The sequence below is a fragment of the Nycticebus coucang genome, chromosome 2 (genome assembly GCF_027406575.1).
Source record: "Nycticebus coucang isolate mNycCou1 chromosome 2, mNycCou1.pri, whole genome shotgun sequence".
Classification (NCBI taxonomy): Eukaryota; Metazoa; Chordata; class Mammalia; order Primates; family Lorisidae; genus Nycticebus; species Nycticebus coucang.
The window spans coordinates 114,227,077-114,247,153 of NC_069781.1; the positions used below are offsets into that span (position 1 = coordinate 114,227,077).

At 50.7% G+C, this 20,077-nt stretch overlaps 1 protein-coding gene across 3 annotated transcripts in view; it reads left to right on the forward strand.

Moving 5' to 3' along the window:
• The window catches only part of DPP9 (dipeptidyl peptidase 9), a 40,732-nt gene that overhangs the window by 12,813 nt on the left and 7,842 nt on the right, over positions 1 to 20,077 (forward strand). For 2 of the 3 annotated variants that reach the window (XM_053579394.1, XM_053579403.1), the window contains exons 5-17: positions 1,150 to 1,262; positions 2,983 to 3,156; positions 3,234 to 3,402; positions 4,176 to 4,289; positions 4,726 to 4,854; positions 6,812 to 6,873; positions 8,198 to 8,298; positions 10,083 to 10,260; positions 10,495 to 10,657; positions 13,180 to 13,259; positions 16,867 to 17,019; positions 17,566 to 17,701; positions 19,810 to 19,955. In XM_053579394.1, coding sequence (XP_053435369.1) covers positions 1,150 to 1,262; positions 2,983 to 3,156; positions 3,234 to 3,402; positions 4,176 to 4,289; positions 4,726 to 4,854; positions 6,812 to 6,873; positions 8,198 to 8,298; positions 10,083 to 10,260; positions 10,495 to 10,657; positions 13,180 to 13,259; positions 16,867 to 17,019; positions 17,566 to 17,701; positions 19,810 to 19,955 — 1,718 coding nt within the window. The other variant, XM_053579415.1, reaches the window with a different exon arrangement.

Sequence of the window (20,077 nt, forward strand, 5' to 3'; positions counted from 1 at the left end):
AGCTCTCTGTGACTCATTGTTTAGCCAAATCACTTTCATAGGTTGTCACAGAACATCCCGTGTGCTGCTGGCCAGCTCCACCCTTGAAGAAGCCTTGTCCTAGTCCCCTAACCTCGTGACCTGAGAGGGGAAACTGAGGCTTCCCAGAGATAGTCATTCTACTTCCTGCCATTCTCTTTACTAGTGACAATTATACCATCATCTGTTGAATCTAAGACACAATCAATTGTAAGATATATCATTATTTTACCTACCACTAAAGATGACAGCATTTCAGAGTAGGGGATATGAAAAACAAAAAACAAAAAGAACACAATAGCACTTTCAATGATAAGATCCTTCCTTACCTCAGAGGCACAAGTATGTGAAAAGCCACAGCTTGCTGATGAAATATGTGGAGAACTCTGAGTGACTCATGCACTGTGCTAAGAGCTTTACATTTCTTACCTCATTTAATCCATACAAAAGCCTCCCTCTGCAGCTACTGCCACTACTGTCATTTTATAGGGAGGGTGAGGTTAGATCAACAATTCTCAGGAGTGATCCTGCCCCCCAGGGGACTCTGGGCCATATCTGGGGACATTAATGGTTGTCATGACCTGGGGGGAGGGATGTTCCTGTCCTGGGGTGGGTGGAGGTCAAGGGCACTGCTCAGCACCCTGCAGTTCCCAGGAGGGCCCCACCTCAGTAAACCATCTGGCCCCAAATGTCATCAGTAGTGAGATTGAGAAACACTGGATTAGGTACATGTTTCCCAATTCCTTTTTGTAGGTTTTGCTTTTACTCTAATCCTAGATTAATTTGATTCTTGGCCTTTGCATACACCTTTGGTAAAGCAGAACCTTCACGAGCTAAACACAGCTTGCTGTGAGTTGTATATCCCTGACTGCCCTTTTTTTCATTCTCTTGTGTATTCTTTCTTAATCATAGAGAACATGGTATTTAGCACAGACATCTCAGAGGTGGGATTCCCCATTGTCAACAAACTCAGACCTGGGGTCCATGGCTTGCTGGGGGGAGGGGGTGTGTGTGCTGCCAGCAGCCTGGCAGAATGGCCCAACAGCAAAGGGGAACCAGTTTTTGGCCAATAACCCTCCACCCTTCCTGGGCAAGGTCACCCATTCCAGGTTTCCCCTGTCTTCCCCTCAGGAATGCCTTATGGCAGCCGAGAGAACTCTCTCCTTTACTCCGAGATTCCCAAGAAAGTCCGGAAAGAGGCTCTGCTGCTCTTGTCCTGGAAGCAGATGCTGGATCACTTCCAGGTGAGCTGTGCTATTGGGTCCTGGACCCTCCCCTAGGGGAGGATGTGGGCAAAGTACTTCTCAGAGGACACAGGCTGTAGGCCCTACACTATTGCTATAACGCACCTACCCTGCATTCACACAGACCTTTCTCCTCTATCTGCCCTCAAGCCACTGCACCATCAAAGACTTGGAATTAACTTGGCACCAGGTCCTGACATAGAGACCAGCTAATAATCTCTTTCTAGGGGTTACTTGAGTGTGGGGTTTTTTTTGTTTTTGTTTTTTGTTTGGTGTCAGAAGTGGTATGCATTGGTGTGTTGTTCTTTTCAATTGTCAGTGCAACAACACTAGGGTGGCTGGGAGAATGGTATGCTCCAGGTTTCTCCTTGCCAGTTCAATAGCTCTTACTTTGACCTGTCCCTGTGGATCCCCAAGCCAAGAAACTCATGCTTATGTAGCTCTCCTCACCTCTCCGTGGTAATTTTGCTTAAAAAATTTGTCTCTTAGCCAGATGAAGTGGCTCATGCCTGTATTCCTAGGACTCTGGGAGGCCAAGGGAGGTGAATCTCCTTTGAGACCAGCCTAAGCAAACTGAGACCCCATTTCTACGTAAAATAGAGAAACTAGTCAGTGTTGTGGCAGGTGCCTATAGTCCTAGCTACTTGGGAGGCTGAGACAAAAGGATCATTGGAAGTAGATGTTTAAGGTTGCTATGAGCTATGAAGTCATGGCACTCAACCCAAGGGTGACTGAGTGAGACACTGTCTATTTATTTTTTATATTTTTTTCTTTGACATAAACAATGAGCAGTAACGAGATGCTGTCTTAAAAAAAAAAAAAGCCAGGCACGGTAGCTCATGCCTGTAATCCCAGTACTCTGGAAGGCTGAGGCAGGCAGATCATCTGAGCTCATGAGTTCCAGAGCAGCCTGAGCTACAGCGAGACCCCTCCTCTAAAAATAGCTGAGAGTTGTGGCGGGTGCCTGTAGTCCCAGCTATTCAGGAGGTTGAGGCAAGAGAATTCACTTGAGCGCAGGACTCTGAGGTTGCTGTGAAATCTGATGCCACACCACTTTACTGAGGGTGACAAAGTGAGATCTGTCTCAAAAAACAAAACAAAACAAAAATGTGTCTCTACTTTGTGATATCCTTCTGTATGGCCTCAGAATTCTACTACCGCGTGGTGTGTGTGGTAGTTTGCCTACCAAGGTCAGGTCAGGCATTTGGTTATCCCTGTGGTCCTGAACTTGGACCCAGCCTCTGCAGAATGGACAGATCTTTGGTTTTGGGTAGATTTAGATCCAGAAGTGGTTGTGAAAAGGGTGGGAGCCTGTAAGGTTGGTGTTGAAGGGCAGAGGAGAACACACTAGGGGTGTGGTGTAGGGAGCTGCCACTCCAGGGGCCCTACTGGCCTTGGAAAAGTTCCATGGGAAGGGGCTCAAGAGTGGGGGAAGCTGCTGGTGAGCCCTGGAATTACACCTGCCACCACATAGGACAATTGGCCAGTCCTATGGGGCCAGGCTGCCTGGCATGGCCCCGCTCTGTCTCCATGTCAGGGGCTCTAGCGGGCTGTGCTTAGTACAGAACATTATCTCTAATGATGTTCCAAGTTGGCTTCTCCCCAGAATGCCCAGGCTGGAGGACTTCCACCTCTGTGGGTAGGAGTTCCTGTCACCCCCAGAGCTCAAGGCCTTTGCTGCTGACTGCTGATGCTGCTTCCTGCCCCTGTGTGTCCCCAGGCCACGCCCCACCACGGGGTCTACTCGAGGGAGGAGGAGCTCCTGAGGGAGCGGAAGCGCTTGGGAGTCTTCGGCATCACCTCCTATGACTTCCACAGCGACAGCGGCCTCTTCCTCTTCCAGGCCAGCAATAGCCTCTTTCACTGCCGCGATGGGGGCAAGAATGGCTTCATGGTGCGCACCAGCCCTGGGGGGCAGATGGGGCTGGCAGCAAGCTCCTGCCCCTCTGAGCTGGGCCTCTCTGTCCTTAGGTGTCCCCCATGAAGCCACTAGAAATCAAGACCCAGTGCACCGGGCCCAGGATGGACCCCAAGATCTGCCCTGCTGACCCCACCTTCTTCTCCTTCATCAACAACAGTGACCTGTGGGTGGCCAACATAGAGACAGGCGAGGAGCGGCGGCTGACCTTCTGCCACAGAGGTGAGGCCAGTCCCATGGCCATGCCAAGACTCATGGAGACTACACCTGAGCAAAGCTGCCACTCTACCTTTTAGAAGAGCTCCTGTTCCCAACCCACTCGCCTCCTGTGGCATCTCCCTATGCACTGACCTCACTGGGTCACCCTCCTTGGCAGGCCCTCTGGGCCCTCACAGGAACACCTGCCAAATCCCTGCCTGGCCTGTGGTTTCCTGCACAGGTAGCAGCTCAGCGTGGCAGTCTGGCCTCTGCTGGATCCTCGCTGTGTATTTCCACTCCTGCCCCTCCTGCCTCACTTCCCCGTCTAACCCAATCTAACTCTCACTTGCCTCCCAGATTCTCTCCCCTGCTCACTGGAAGTGACCTCATCCTTCCTGGCATGTATCATTGCTGAGTGGCATCATATCACGGCTCTCAGTCCTCCCCAGCCCACAGTCCCAGCCTCAGCATCCCTTTCTTTCTAAACCAGTACAGTTGGCCATGTCCAGCAGTGTTTTTGTTTGGCACACCTGGTGTGGAGGGATGCTCCTGGCAAAGGCCTTGAGCTCTGGGGGTGACAGGAACTCCTACCCACAGAGGCAGAAGTCCTCCAGCTTGGGCATTCTGGGGAGGCAGAGACAACTGCTCAGCACCCTGCAGTACCCAAGATACCCCCATCCCAGAGACAGAGCTGCCCAATATCTTTGTTGTGTGGCTGGGGACCCCAACTTTGAACTAATCAGCTCTGGGTTCCCATCTGTACCTTGTTAAAAAGTTGCTCTCCCTTCCTACCCCAGGTTTATCCAGCGTCCTAGAGGACCCAAAGTCTGCGGGTGTGGCCACCTTTGTCATTCAGGAAGAGTTTGACCGCTTCACCGGGTACTGGTGGTGCCCTTCGGCCTCCTGGGAAGGTAGATCCTTTTCCATTTTCTAAAAATGCTCCTTTACTCCCTTTTTTTGCTGGGATCATAGTCTGTGTACTTTCCTGCTCTTTGCTCCTTTCACTTAAATTATCTCAATCTTTCAATACCAGTGCATAGAAAGCTGCTTAATGACTCTGACATCCCTGTTACACTGGGAGTGGGGTGAGAGGTGCACTTTACCCCAGTGCACCCTATGTGGCCTTCTCCTTTGCCCTCTTGTCCTGGGAACAGCCCTCTTCTCAATCTCATTATACAAGTAAAGAAACTGAGGACCTGGCATACCAGCTAGCGAATGCCAGAGCGGGGGTTCCAGATCACCCTATTGGAGTAGAGCAGGGCCCCCCATCACAGGAAGGGCAGATGGGGATAGGGACTCCAGACTGCCTCCCAGCATCCTCAGTGGCTTACCTTTTCCCCCACCCAGGTTCAGACGGCCTCAAGACACTGCGGATCCTGTACGAGGAAGTGGATGAGTCAGAGGTAGAGATCATCCATGTACCCTCCCCTGCACTAGAGGAAAGGAAGACAGACTCGTACCGATATCCTAGGACAGGTGAGTCCCCGGGATAAAGATGAGCGGGGCTGGGCTGGTGGTCTGAGGCCTCCAGGTTGTGCTAGTGAGATGTGCTGGGCACTGTGGGGGTGCAGGGGAAGGTTTCTGCTTTAGGGGGGGATACCTCCTGTCCCCAGCATACCTAGGCCCCACTGTTAGATAGCTAAAAGGATGGCAGACTATCTCTGCAAAGAGTCAGGGAGCAGACATTTCAGGCTTCAGGGCGGAGATAGTCTCTGCTGGACTCTGATACTGTAGCACAGAAGCAGCAAGCACAGGGCATCCTATGTGGCTATGTGCCAGGGACAAAGCTCGAATTGCAATAATTCAAACTTGAATTGCATATGACTTTGAAATATCACTCTTCTGAATTTTTTTTCTAACCATCTTAAAAGATAAGAAGGAGGTTTAGCCATATAAAAACAGCGTGGGCTGGATTGGCCCCCTCGGGCTATAGTTTACTAAGCCCAGATATAGCCAGACAGGGCCACAGGGTTTGGCTTTCCAGCTGCTGTCTCATCCTTATCACCTCTCCAGGTCATTCCTTTTCTGTCCTGGTGTCTTCAGTTACTTTTCTCTGTCCCTCTGTAATACCTGTTTTTGTTATGCCAACTCAGCTCCCTCACTGAGCAAAACCAGGACCCCCATCATGATGTGGCCCTGGGAACCAGGCACAAAGTAACTGAGCAGAGGAAGCTAGTTGGAGGAAGCCTTAAGGCAGGAGGCCAGGAGCCTGAGGGCAGAGAGTGGGGCAGGCCCCTCCTCACCATATGAAAATTCCCAATTTTTCAGAAGCCAGACTCTCACATGAAATCATAGTTTCCTGAATTACTTTATAATACCTCCTGAGCCAAACAGAATACACATGCAGGCTAGATGCAACATTCAGGCCTCCTGTTTGCACCCCTGTGGAGGTGTATAATAGAATCATCATTGCTGGTGTTTCATGAGCATCTGCTTTGTGCCATGCTAGATAGAAGCTTCCCGTGTGAGGGCAGCGCCTGTGGCTCAGTAGGTAGGGTGCTGGCCCCAAATACCAAGGATGGTGGGTTCGAACCTGGTCCACGCCAAACTGCAACAAAAAAATAGCCTGCATTGTGACAGGTGCCTATAGTCCCAGCTACTTGGGAGGCTGAGGCAAGAAAATCGCCTAAGCCCAGGAGTTGGAGGTTGCTGTAAGCTGTGATGCCACAACACTCTACCCAGGGCGATAAAGTGAGACTGTCTCTGAAAAAAAAAAAAGAAGCTTCTGTGTGATATCTCCACTCCCTACTGTCAGTGAGCTACATCGATCTTTTTGCCTTCATTTCACAGATGAGGAAACGGAACCTCAGAGATGTTGCCCACCAGTGTGCCAACGCTGGGAGGGCCAGTGTTGAGATTTGTCCTAGGTCTAACTGAAAAATAAGTTTTGCCCACTTTGCTGTGACCCATCCTCTCTTTGGGAACCCAAACTAAGAACCACCTCTCAGAAACCTCTTAGAGTCATCCTGGCCTGTAACCATCTGTCTCATACAAGCCCTAATTACACATGGCCTGCACACCACATTTTCGCACTGTCAGTAATTTCATTGTGATACATCCAGTTTTTGCAACCATCTCTCAAGTTGTCCCCAGGCCGGGAAGGTGTCTTCTTTGTGTCTGTGTCCTGGCAAGCCCTAACTCCCAGTGCAGGGTCTGGCCCTCGCTCTTAGATAATAACTTGGGTGGCATGTTGCTATCAGGAGTGTGGACCAGGCCTAAAGTCAGAAAGTCCCCACCTGAAGGGCGTAGAGCCCATACTAGTGAAGGTGATGTGGACATGCAGACCTTAGGATGCCTAATGTCTTGTGCCCTGTGCCTTACTGGCTGTGCTAACTGTCTGAGGACATCCTCCTGAAGCCCTGGACCCAAATACCAGCTCTCAGCACACATAGACAGCACCTACCAGGCACTCACATTGCTTCCGTTTTTACAGGCAGCAAGAATCCCAAGATTGCCTTGAAACTGGCTGAATTTCAGACTGACAGTGAGGGCAAGGTAAGAGGGCCTGGTGTGTCCAAAAGAAGTTTCCAGATAATAGCAAGAAGGAGCCAGGTAGGGAGTTGGGTGGAATCAGCAGGCCATCCTCCTCCCTCCTGGTAGGTGCTCTGAATACAAAAAGACATTCCCAGGCACCACTATGGGCACAGACCTACCTCCCTGTGTACCTGGATGTGGGCCATCCCTGCAGCTCTCTGAGCTTCCAGAACAGAAAACTTCATGGGGCAGATGCCTGAGGGACCCTGACCTCAGATGAGGGCATTCTCTCACCCAGCATTTTGGGCAGGTCCTCATGAGTCACTTCACTGGACCCATCAGCTATTGTGGGATGGGAGGAGTTCTAGATCCTTCTGTCTATGCCCTCATCAGCATCTCATCATTCAGGGAGCTGCTGCACAGGGCCTCGCAGCCCCAGGCAGTAAAAGTGTCATCACTGCACATCAAAGCCGTCTCTAGTGAATAACCTCTGGGATCATGTCTCTCTCAACTACCTGCTGCTGGCCTGTCATATCTCTCCTGCCTGTCAGGTTCCTGACAGGGTCCTGACAAGGGGTCCTGTGCCAATTGGGCCTCTCAGGAAATTGCAAATCCCACAAAAACGTGGAAGTGGTTGTGATGTTAAGCAGCATCACGTTAGAAAACTGCTGAGGGACAGAGCTGTGGGCCAAAGAGACTGGGATGGAGGTGTGCAGTTGACCATGGGGTTGCCAGGTGACCTGAGAATCCCCCTATGTCAGTAGATAAAAGAGCTTAGACAGGCTGGGGAGGCCCTCACCTGCTTTCGCAAAAATGACATCTTGTGTGTTTGGGGAGACATGTGAGATAAAATACACCTATTTTCATCATTTGGAGGCTAGGTTTTATTTTTGGCATGATTAGGTCCTCAGCAAACCTCTTTTACACTCTTGACCAGAAAACTTAGCAGTTTTATCATCTCATAGTTCTAGCAGCTAAATATCCAAACTCAATGAGTCAACAATGGGTGGTTTCTTCTGAGGCCTTCCCTTGGCTTGTATAGGGCCATCTGTTCCCCTGTCTCTTCACAATACAGTATCTCTATGCCTGACTATATCCACCTGTCAACCTCTTAATAAGGACATCTGTCATAGAGCCTATTCTCTGGACCAGTACAGCCTTATCTTAACTAATTCCATCTGCTGTGACCCCTATTTCCAAAGAAGATCACATTCTGAGGTCCTAGGGGGTTAGGACTCCAACATTTGTATCCAGGGAGGGACAGGATTCAGCCTGCCACAGCAGCCATCTCCTGTGGGTAGCATGTGGGCATGCCAGGAAGTGACGCCCATCTGTCTCCCTTTAGATCGTCTCGGCTCAAGAGAAGGAATTGGTGCAACCCTTCAGCTGCCTGTTCCCGAAGGTGGAATACATTGCCAGGGCTGGGTGGACCCGGGACGGCAAGTAGTGAGTGTCTGTATTTGATATGACTCGAGAAACCCACACTTGGGGTCTGGGGATGCTGGGTAGGCCTCCAGAGCAGCCTTCCTTGCCATGCCGTCTGCTCTGGTGTCTTCCTGTAGAGCCATAACCAGGGCAGTTCTAAGAATGGCTCTGTTCCCTGCCTCCCCTTGTTTGCAGAGATTCTTCCTAACCTCAGCCAGGCAGGGGACACCAAATTAAATTTTAAGTCCCAGAGTCAGTGCCACCTGAACATTTTGACACAATTTCCCAAACTGGGCTCAGACTTGCAGTGGAGATTTCAAGTAGCCCCAGGACACAGGTCAGAAGAAACGCTGAGTCACAAGGCAGAGGTGCTCCCTTTTACTTGTTTTCCAACAGTCAAGGAGAAACATCTTTTTAACACCTCTCTAAACCAAGGGGCCACAAACCACAGCAGCCAAATTCAGCCCACTGCCTGAATTCAACCTGTTTTTGTGCAGCCCTTGAGCGAAGAAGGACTTTTGTACTTTTAAATGATGGGGGCCAGAAGGGATAGAAATCGAAAGAATTATAGAACGTGAAAATGACATGAGATTCACATTACGAAGCCCATAAAAGATTCATTGGCACACAGCCACCGTCATTCGTTTGCAGATTGTCAGTGGTGGCTTTCTCACTGCAACAGCACAGTTAAGTAGCAGTGAAAAAAGTCGTGTGGCCCACAAAGCCAAGAATTTTGGTGCTGTTTTACAAAATAAAAAATGTGCTTCCCTCTCTCCTAAACATTTGCCAGGCCTTTTTTACAACAGACTGCAGGCTCAGTGCCTTTGGCAGACCACGATCTCTAGTTAGGATTTAATACCCCTGTAATGTTTCTCTGTCACTTGGTTTCTGTCGCTTTCTTTAGGTCCAACTGCTGCTTTTCTGTTTATAGTACTAATGTGTCTCCATTTAAAATAAATTTGAATTAGGCTGGGCATGGTGGCTCATGCCTGAAATCTCAGCAAGCAGTTAGGAAGAATCATATGAGTCCTGGACTTCAAGACCAGCCTGGGCAACATAGCAAGATCCCATCTCTAAAAAATTTATTTTATTATTTTATTTTTTTTAAGGCAGAGTCTTTCCTTGTCACCTGGGCTAGAGTGCTGGGTCTGTAGATGCATGCCACCATGCCTGGCTAATTTTTCTGATGTTTGTTTTTGTGTCTCACTCCATTGCCCCTGGCTAGAGTGCTGTGGCATCAGCCTAGCTCATAGCATCCTCAAACTGCTGGGTTCGAGTGATCCTGCCTCAGCCTTCCAAGTAGTTGGGACTACAGGCACCTACCACAATGCCCAGCTAATTTTTTCTATTTATAGTAGGACATGGGATCTCACCCTCAGGCTAGTCTCAAGCTCAAGTGATCCTCCCACCTCAGCGTCCCAGAGTGCTAGGATTACAAGCGTGAGCCACCACACTCAGCCAAAAAAAAAAAAAAATTTTTTTTTTTAATTAGCTGGGGATAGTGGTACATGCCTGTAGTCCCAGCTACTGGGGAGGCTGAAGTGGAAGGGTCATTTGAATTCAGGAATGTGAGGCCGGAGTGAGCTGTGGTGACACCACTGCACTTCAGCCTGGGTGACCGGGAGGCCCTGTCTCTAATAAATTAATCAATTCCATTAAATTAAATTAAAAGATTGTCCATATAAAGAAAAATAGAAAATAAAGGACAGCATCAAGCTTGGAGGGATGGATGCTGTGTCCCCTGGCATCTTCTCCAAGAGCCACTGAGGTTCCCTCCTGGCTTCCTTCCCATCTTCTCCTCTCAGTGCCTGGGCCATGTTCCTAGACAGACCCCAACAGCGCCTCCAGCTGGTCCTCCTCCCCCCAGCCCTGTTCATCCCAGCCACTGAAAGCGAGGAACAGCGGCTGGCCTTCGCTAGAGCTGTCCCTAAGAACATCCAGCCGTACATGGTGTATGAAGAGGTCACCAATGTCTGGATCAATGTAAGAAGGGGACCAGCCGGGTGCCCTGCCTGGAGTGAGGCCACCTCCCTCCCAGATCCCCAGGAGGGCGTGGGGCCAGCAATGGATGGGGCTTGCCCCTGTGTGGGGAAGTGAGCTCAGGGTTTTGCTTTTTCTGGCCAGGGATGGGGAAAGTCTGGGGGCAAGCCAGCCTGGCCAGTTGTCAGAGCCTCGTCTCCCCGCCTCTGACATGTCTCCTCTCTCCTGCCTGGACAGGTTCACGACATCTTTTATCCCTTCCCCCAGTCAGAGGGAGAGGAAGAGCTCTGCTTCCTTCGCGCCAATGAGTGCAAGACTGGCTTCTGCCACTTGTACAAAGTCACTGCTGTTTTAAAACCCAAGGGCTACGACTGGAGCGAGCCCTTCAGCCCTGGAGAAGGTGAGCAGAGCTTGATGAGCGCCACTGACCCTGTGGCATTAGTCATCTGTGGTTCAGTGCGCCCTTTGTTCATGACTGACCCCTGCCAACCAAGCATGCCCCTCAGGAGCTGAGGCAAGGAGGAGTAAGGGCCAGCCTTGAGCACCTACTATGTGCTAAGCCTTAGCACCACCAGGAGTTGGCAAATTATGGCCCATAGGTCAAGTCCAGTCTGGCAAAGTTTTATTGGCACACAGCCATGCCCGCTAGTTTATAGCTTTCAGCTGCTTTTGTGCCACAGAGTTACGTTGCCACAACAGAAACTGTCTCGAAAAGCAATTAAGAAAAAGTACTTACTCCTGGTTCTTTGTAGAAAAAGTTGCCGACCCCACTCTAGGTGCTAAGGATATAATTGAAAAAAAAAAAAGAAAGGAAAAGTCCTTGTTCTTGTGGCACATTCCAGTGGAAGAGGTAGACAATAACCCAAAACAATTAAAGATGCCATCTCAGGTGCAGTGAATGTGGCAAAGGGAAACACAGTAGAGTAAGAGGTTAGAGCAGTGGTTCTCAACCTTCCTAATTGCCGCATTGTTACAAATGGAAAAAAGGGGTCACGGCCCACAGATTGAGAACCGCTGGCTTAGAGTGAAGAACCTTCTCTTTAGAATGGGAGGTCAGGAGAATGTTTCCTGCTCATGTTTCTGGGCATGAGCAGAGACCTGGAGAAGGTGGTGGGGCCATACAGCAAACTCCAGGCAGAGGCAGGCCTGTGTAAAGGCCCTGGGACAGGACCAAATCAGGCGTCTTGGAGGCTGAAGCAGAGTGAAGAGGAGGGAGAGAAGGAGGGGAGGGCACAGAGGGAACAGACTTGGTGGATCACGCAGGACCTGGTGGGCTGCAGGGAGGATTTGGGCTTTTACTCCTGAGGGAAACAGGAAGTCATTGTTACTGTATCGGTTTAACATGCTATTCTTCTGGTTGCTGTGTAGAGTACATGCTGAGGGGCAAGGGGAGGGGCAGGATTAGAACTGTGGTAGTGGCTGAGCTGTACCCACAGATCTGATTGTGGGTATGCTCTGATAGCTGAGTGATGTGGTTTGCAGAGGTCCTGGCTGAGGCAGACTCTGAGAGGGCCTGCTTTAGTGGAGAAGAATCCAGAGTTGGGTTGGGTTTGAGTGTGTTCAAGTTGAAGTGCCCAGCAGCAGAAGTGCTGGGTGGGATGGTTCCTGCACCTGTCATTCAGGGGCGCAGAATGGGTTCATGGTGGAAGTGTAGGCATCCTTGCACACAAATAGTGTTGCAGCCTCAAGACAGCAGAGCACTGAAGGGACCAGCCAGGTAGGTGGTATAGCCAGAGAGCTGTGCCAGGGTCCCCAGATGTGAGCCGACACATCCTCAGATGTTGCCCATTGTCCCTGGTGGGCAGGACCACCCCAAGTGAGCTCTCAGCACAGTGACAGAGCACACACACCAGACCCAAGTAGCTGCCATCTCCTCAAGCCCCTGAGGATCTGAGTCAGGCATGGGCTGAGGAGCGACTTTCCTCCCTTAGGTTAAATGTGGCTGTCGCAGACTGAAGGGAGAAGGGAGTTTGATTTGGTTGGTCAGTGTTTTACTTTCTGGTCTGTCTGGTTTAGCCACTGCCCCCTAACACTGGGATTTTGCTTAAAAGTCATTTCTGCCTCCCCTTGCATAATGGGCCAGGTAGTCTCAGGGTGGAGCTGGCAGTAGCTGGCTGTGGGGGTTTGGGGGGTGGTGGTACTAACTCTCCAGGGTGCCATGGTGCCCTCAGGTGACCTCTCAGACTTTGAGGTTGTTACCCAGGTTTCCCAGCACTTGCTCAGGGACTGCATCTGTGCCATGCATATCCCAGATGGGGTCGCAGGGTGGGGAGGAGACTGAAGTATCACCGGATCCCAAGCAATAGTGTAGGGGTTCAGGCTGGAGTTCTGTGGCAGGGCCCTGGGGTGCAACTTCTCCCCACCAGCCTTGTCACAAGTGGCTCCAGAAGAAGCTGCCATTGCTCTTCCTGGGCCATTGTCCCTCCTGAGAGAAACATTTGTGACACTTTGCTTTAGACCTAAAAAGTTAAGAAGGAAAAATGAGCCTTCACCTGCAAATTGGTCTCATGTACTTATGATATGTATCAAAACACATCTGTGCTGTATTATTAATTACCATGCTTTAATCAAAGTCTTGTTCTATAGAATCCCAAATGTCTTAAGTCATGGGCCCAGAAGGTGGCTGTACACACAGATGCTGGCCTTCAAAGGGTCCTAAAACTGGTAAATTCTGATAAAATCTAGATTCCTGGTTCTGCATGGGAAATACCGGGTCAGCCATCCTCAGGACACAAACTGGCCTCACAACCCCATACCATGGCCTGGGCCCAGCCAGTTACCCTTCCCATCCCCCATGGCCTGAGTTGGCATCCAAGCATGCCACAAACCTGGGTTTCAGTGGCTCTTGGCAAGTCTGCTTGGGTGACATTTGGTCTGTGGGTCCCTGCGTCCCTTCACCTTTCTTCCTCTCCTTACTTCCAGGTGAATTTAAGTGCCCCATTAAGGAGGAAATCGCTCTGACCAGCGGTGAATGGGAGGTTTTGGCAAGGCACGGCTCCAAGGTACCAGAGTCTGCTCAGTCTGCACGTGTGTGACACACAGGCACACATGCACACACCCTCCAGTTCCCTATGGCTACTGTCTTCCCTCCTGGCTACTCCCTGCACTGTGCTCTGCCCTTTCCTCATCATGTGAGCACCTAGGCTGGGGGCTGGAGGTCCAGCCAGCTGCCGGTAAAGTTAGGGCCTGTCCTTACCCTCAGTGGTCACCCCAGCCAGGACCCTGGTGGGTAGGGCTTCACCTGTTCTCCATGCTGCCTAGGGGTTCAGTTATCTTCCTTCCACTCTGTGATTTCACTTCTCCCCAGGAGCGCAATTAGCAGGGACATTTCCTGCTTACTGTGGAGGGACACTCAGCTTCTGGTCATAGCCATTCCCTGGCCAGTCAGTTCCCAGGAGGTTGTCAAACAAGAGGTGCAGCTGCAGAGAGGAGAGGTGTCTCTTTCCTGGCCCCAAACAGCATCATAAAAAATATGGACAGGCCTGACTTGTGCCCTCAATGTCTTTACTGAGGGCTGGTTCTACTAAGTTCCAAATTTTGCAATAGGGGCTTATTAATCACACCCTCTGAATTTCTTTCTCACACCAAAACAAATGCCTCCTAGACCACAGACTTAGATACGAAGAAGAAAATGGAGCAAATGGCTGGTAGGAGATGTAGCTGGGTGTTGTCGTAGTTTGGAGGTGGAGAAGCCAACAGACCCTTGCCCAGGGCTGGCAGGAGAAGGTGAGCCAAGGACCCCCATGTAGCACATTGGGACAGCATGGCTTAGCCTTTCTGGGGGCAGAGACAGCCCCTACTATAGTGTCAGTGTGCATCTCATCTGATCTGGTAGATGAGCTGCGGACCCTACGAGATCAGCCCAGAGCCCTTGTGTGATGTGTGCCCAGAACTATGCATCACACAGTAGGATGGCTGTCTGTAAAAACCTGGGCCAGCAAGCAGAGGCTGCCGTGGCTGGGTCTGGGTTATGTCAACCCGACAGTCATATAGATCATGGTACAACTGGGCTTGTTCAAATGCCTATCACAGACTTGGCATCACTGAACTCCCAGAACAGAAGCAAGTTATAAATCAATAGCACAGCTTCCTTTTTGTACAATTTCACATCCACACCTTTGTGCATGACTCGGGGTGAGAAGGTTGGTTCCCAAAAAGTGAAGGGGTGGTTGGTGGTCACCTGTTCCCCATTGCTGTGCTGTGGTTGCAGCTGGGCCCTGGAGTACCTGCCCCATCTCATAGCCTGGATCAGGCCCTGGTTGGCTGGCTGGTTGGCTAAGACTCAACTTTCTTCACCTGTAAAATGGGGATTAAATGGCTCCAAACTTTCCACCTTTCCAGCCTAGTCTTGTCTGTGTGTGTGTCTCTCTCTCTCTATCTCTCACACACACACACACACACATATCTGTGAGGACCCTACTTTGAAGTACTGTAATTTGGGGAGGTATTTTTTTTATGTTTGTTTGTTGTTTTGTGACAGGGTCTTGCTCTTTCACCCAGGCTGGAGTACAGTGGGACAGCTCCCTGCAGCCTTGAACTCCTGAACTCAAGAGATCCTCCCACCTCAACACCCCAAGTAGCTGGAACTACAGGCACACACCACACCTGGCTATTTTTTCTATTTTTTTGTAGAGATGAGGTCTCACTATGTTGCCTAGGCCTATCTCGAACTCTGGGCCTCAAGTGATCCTCTTGCCTTAGCCTCCCAAAGTGCTGGGTTTATAGGCCTGGCCCTAAAGTACTTTAATTTGAAGCCCTCAGCATGGTGTCTGCCACACATATGAACTAATATTATTACCTCCCTGTGTCATTTTGAATGTTTTGCCCTCTGCACACCTTATCTTTCTATCCTGAAATTGAGAAAAACATAAGCAGATACATTTTAAAAATTAAAAAAGATGTGACCTGGGGTGGTGCCTATGACTCAATGGAGTGGGGCGCTGGCCCCATGTGCCGCAAGTGGCGGGTTCAAACCCAGCCCCGGCCAAAAACTGCAAAAAAAAAAAAAAAGATATGACCTGTCCTTTGAAGTCCCTGTCTGGGACTGTGCACTCCACCTTTTAAGCCACGCCTTCCTGGAGGATGAGATGCAGTGAGCCTCAACAGCACAGTGAGTGGCTCTGAGCCACTCTTAGGGGTCCCATTACCTGGAAAGTGTCCCCTGTTTGTGCATCTTTCCATGTTGTCTTTGTGGCAAAACCAGGACATCATCACATGGGGTTTTGGATTTTCCACCAACATCCTCTGTTTCTAGAAAGGTAACAACAAATACATCAGGAACAGATTCACTCATTCCTGGTGAAACTTAAGTGGGAGTCCTTTCTGAGACTCCCTCAAGATAACCACTGTCATCTTTCTTGTGTGGACAGGTCTCTGCGGAAAATACACAGTATTCTTGCTTTAAGGAGTGTGATTGGGTTTTTCCAAAAGTATTGTTTTATGTGGCCACAGCAAGTTTGCTGGAATGACAGAACCTGTCCCATCTCTTTGAGATTGAACTTGCTGTTATTTTTTTAGTCTTAAAAAACAAGTTAAGCAGGGAAAGAGGGAGGGGATGGGGGACAAGGGGTGTGCTAAACCTTTTGTGGGCAGGACACAATTATAAGAGGGTCCTTATCTCACAAAGGCTATCAGTGTAACCTTGTTCTTTGTACCCTCAATGAATCCCCAACAATAAAAAAAGAAAAACAAGTTAAGCATCTTTATACCCAGATTTTTGACACCTTGCTGTGATTTTGTCAGGAACAGTTCTCAGGAGTATAATTCTTAGGTCAAAGGATGTGTTCTTTTTAGGTGTTTGGCCTCCAAGCTTCCAGGGAGGCACTAGACAAGTGGCTGTAGGTCACATCCCCCCAGCAGCGTGTGAGCCCTGCTGAAGCTGCACCCAAACTTGCAAGTCTGTCTCTACTGCCTCCCACCCAGAAGTCCATTTGTCCTCAGTTTCTTTATATCTCTTGTAGTCCCTTCAGCCACCTCTGTTGGCTTCTTGGGCCCTGGCAATGGGGTGATGTCCTATCCACGAGAGAGGGCAAGAGCAGGTCCTCAATCCCACAGACCTTTGTGGCCTTCTGGTTCTGTCTTTTTGCAGTTGGTCAAAGTCAGGTCTCACCTCACCTTTGTGGCAGCACTTGCTTCTGAGAAGGTGATGGTGGGGCACACATTAGAGAAAGCTGCAGCTGCTTGAGCAGCTCAAGCTTTCCTCCTTTTGTTCCTGGGGACCCTACCTGAGAATCATTCTGCACCTCTTAGGAACATCCCCACTTCTGAGCCCTGAGCACTTGTTTGGAGGGATGGGCTGACCAGGCCCTCCCTCAGCTTCTATCCCAGTGCTGTGCTCTTGCCTTCCTGTCCTGGATCTGGAAAGGGCCTCCCAGTTCATCTTGGAGTTAGACATCTGAGGTCAGGGAGAGAACCTGCTCAGTTAGATCAGGGTGTGCTCTTGGCCAGTGGGCTACAGCCAGACTTGGGGGAGGATGGCTCCCCCATCCACAAAGTGCCAGGCCCACCCTCCAGGGCAGGGCAAGGGGCACGGGCCCAGTTACTATGGGACAGGGAGGCTCAGGAAGCCCAGGGCAGGATGTGTCACAGGTGCTCCCTCTCCCCTTGCAGATCTGGGTCAATGAGGAGACCAAGCTGGTGTACTTCCAAGGCACAAAGGACACACCCCTGGAGCACCACCTCTACGTGGTCAGCTACGAGTCGGCTGGGGAGATTGTGCGCCTCACCACACCCGGCTTCTCCCACAGCTGTTCCATGAGCCAGGTGGGCCCCTCCCTACGTCCACAGGTACCCCACAGCATCCCACACACACACCTCCTAGGTAAGGGGAGGAAGGAGGTGGTGTGCCCACTGCCACCCCCAGGTAGAGTGATGGAGCCCTGGAGGCTATCCACTTAGGCTGCTGCTGCCACTCCATGTGAGGTGGGAGGTGGCCCTTAGCCTCTCAGAACATCCTAGAACCTCAGCAAGTAGATATGTAGAGGGCCAACACTAGTCTAGGGCAAGAGTCAGTAGCAGTTTGCAGGCTGCAGAATCAGCAAGGTAGGCAGGCCTGTGGGCCCCTGGCCACGGAATGGATTTCTTTTGGCCTCAGTTTCTTTATATACAAAATGGGGGTAACAGCAGCAGCACCCACCTGTCGTAAGTGGGTGGAGCTTTGAGATTGTAGTAACAGAGTGTGGAGTAGGTGTGATAAAGAGACAGAACTCAGTAATGGAGGCCCAAGCAGAGGGGTCAGAGCCAGGGGAAGGAAGCCACCCAGGAGCAGGGCATCCTGCAGAGCTCAGTGCTCCCTTGTTCTGCCTGCAGAACTTTGACATGTTCGTCAGCCACTACAGCAGTGTGAGCACGCCACCGTGCGTGCACGTCTACAAGCTGAGTGGCCCTGATGGTGATCCTCTGCACAAGCAGCCCCGGTTCTGGGCCAGCATGATGGAGGCAGCCAGTGAGTAACCCCAGGCCCCTTCCCCTCGGGAGCCTCAGCTGGGTCATCTATAAAGTGGGACATGGTCCAGTTGTACTGGTACACGGAGCCCCACTGGTGTGTGAGGCAGCAGCTGGGGCCCCCTCTCCCCCAGCACCCATGGCCTCCCAGAAGCCTAGGAATTCAACTTGAGTTATACACAATGGCCTCAGCATCTGAGGCTGTGCACCCTAATGCAGTCTCAAGTCTGAGTGGCACTAAAAGAGCTCACAGGTCACTGGACAGTGGCTTAACTCTATGCCAGCTATCTGCCTAATTGTGATGAGCGAGATACAGTCTGTCCTTGGGGAGCCCCCAGGCCAGTCAGAAGGTGGCAAGTAAACAGTTGGAAAGAGAGGGCGCCTGTGGCTCAGTGAGTAGGGCGCTGGCCCCATATACTGAGGGTGGTGGGTTCAAGCCCAGCCCCGGCCAAAACTGCAACAACAACAACAACAGAAAAAAAAAAACAGTTGGAATGAGGACAGTCAGTGCATATGGAGACCCAGTGTCTGCCCAGGCCAGCCCAGAACTTGCCCTAGTGCTCAGGCTTCTGTCTCACCTTCCTCCCTGACTCTGGCATCCTGGCCATGGCAGCACTTAGAGAGCCTTTCACTGGTGTCTTTGTGTGCCAAGTGGCTGGCCACTATAGCCTACACAGAGCAGACATTCCTAAACCTTTTGAGAAAGGAGTGAGAGGCCAGTCACAAAAGAGTCTCCTTGAGCCTACAGGTCGGGCAGGACACTGCTTGGTGGCCCTAGGTTCTAGTTCTGTACTGCATCACACAAAGGATGCAAGGCCTTAGGCCTCAGTTTCTCACCCTTAAATGTTTTATCTGGGCTGGGTGCAGTGGCTCACACCTGCAATCCCAGTACTCTGAGAAGTTGAGGCAGCAGGATCCCCTTGAGGCCAGGAGTTCAAGTCCAGCCTGGGCAACATAGCAAGACTGCCTTTACAAAAAATATGTTTTTAATGGGAGGCTGAGGCAGGAAGATTGCTTGAGCCCTGAGTTCAAAGCTGCTGTGACTTATGATAAGGCCACTGTACTCTAGCCTGGGTGACAGAAAAGAAAAAGTTCTTTATCAATGAAATATGTGCAAGTATGTAGAATGAAAACTAAATCCCCAGCACACTGCCTGGTGCTCTGAAATCACTCAGTAAATAGGATGACCTACCCTAGCTGTATTGGTGGGTTTCTAGAACATTCTGGAAAACAGTTCTGGCATATGTGGGGTATTCTGTGGGCCAGAAAGCATTTTGTGATCCATAACCCCCGGAACAGAAATAAACCTAGAGCTTTCTCTCCACAAACTCCATGACAATTATTCCATCTGTCCTGAGATAGGCAGGCACTTGGGCCCTGGCTTTACAGGTGAGGAAACTGAGTCCAAGGGCCAGAGATAAAAACCTGGGTGCCCTGGGTTTCACAGAACTCCTACAATGTAGCATGTTTGAAGGCAAACTTTATTAGGAGTTGGCACACTGGCCACACAGTCATTTACATGGAATATGGCTGCTTTAGCGCAACAGTGGTAGGTGACACTGGGTCTGGTCCACCAAGCAGAGAATGTTCACCTTCTGTCCCTTTACAGCAAATCCGTCCCAACCACAGATCTAAATTACCCTTTACTTATCTTCCTATAAATTGACTCACCTAAATTTACCCCCTAAAAATTATTTAAGGAAAAATTTATGAGAAATGGGCCGTCAGATTAGCTCATAGTCAAATTTCAGAGTTGTGGACACATCCGGGGGGTCTGGCAGGTGTTGGGGCTGCTAATGATGGTTGTGGTCATAGCTGACCTGCTGAGGGTAAGCAGAGGGTGGAGGAGGTGGGGGGGGTGTGTGTGTCACTTTCTCACCATAGGAACTGCTGTCTGAATTTCCACACTCATCCACACTTGGTGGCCCTCCGAGTGCTGCAAAGTTCTGCCCTTTCAACCTTGGAAAGCCTAGGACAAGAGGGGTGCTCAGGCTCTACCCTCTGGGCCTGGAGTGAGGGTGTCGGCTGGATGTAGCTTGGTTGGTCGTGGCTTCCTTGGCTAGCCGGGCACCCTCAGCCCCACAGCCACAGCCAGTCCATCTCCCGCAGGCTGCCCCCCGGATTACGTGCCCCCAGAAATCTTCCACTTCCACACACGTGCTGACGTGCAACTCTACGGCATGATCTACAAGCCGCATGCCGTGCAGCCGGGGAAGAAGCATCCCACTGTCCTCTTTGTGTACGGAGGCCCCCAGGTGGGTGCCCGGTAGGGGCGGATCAGTGGGAGGCCCATAGCCACCTTCCCAGTGCCCTCTACCTCTCTGCTGCTTGATCCTGACATGCAGGGCTTGGGGAGGGGACTTGTTCCCCTGCCCCA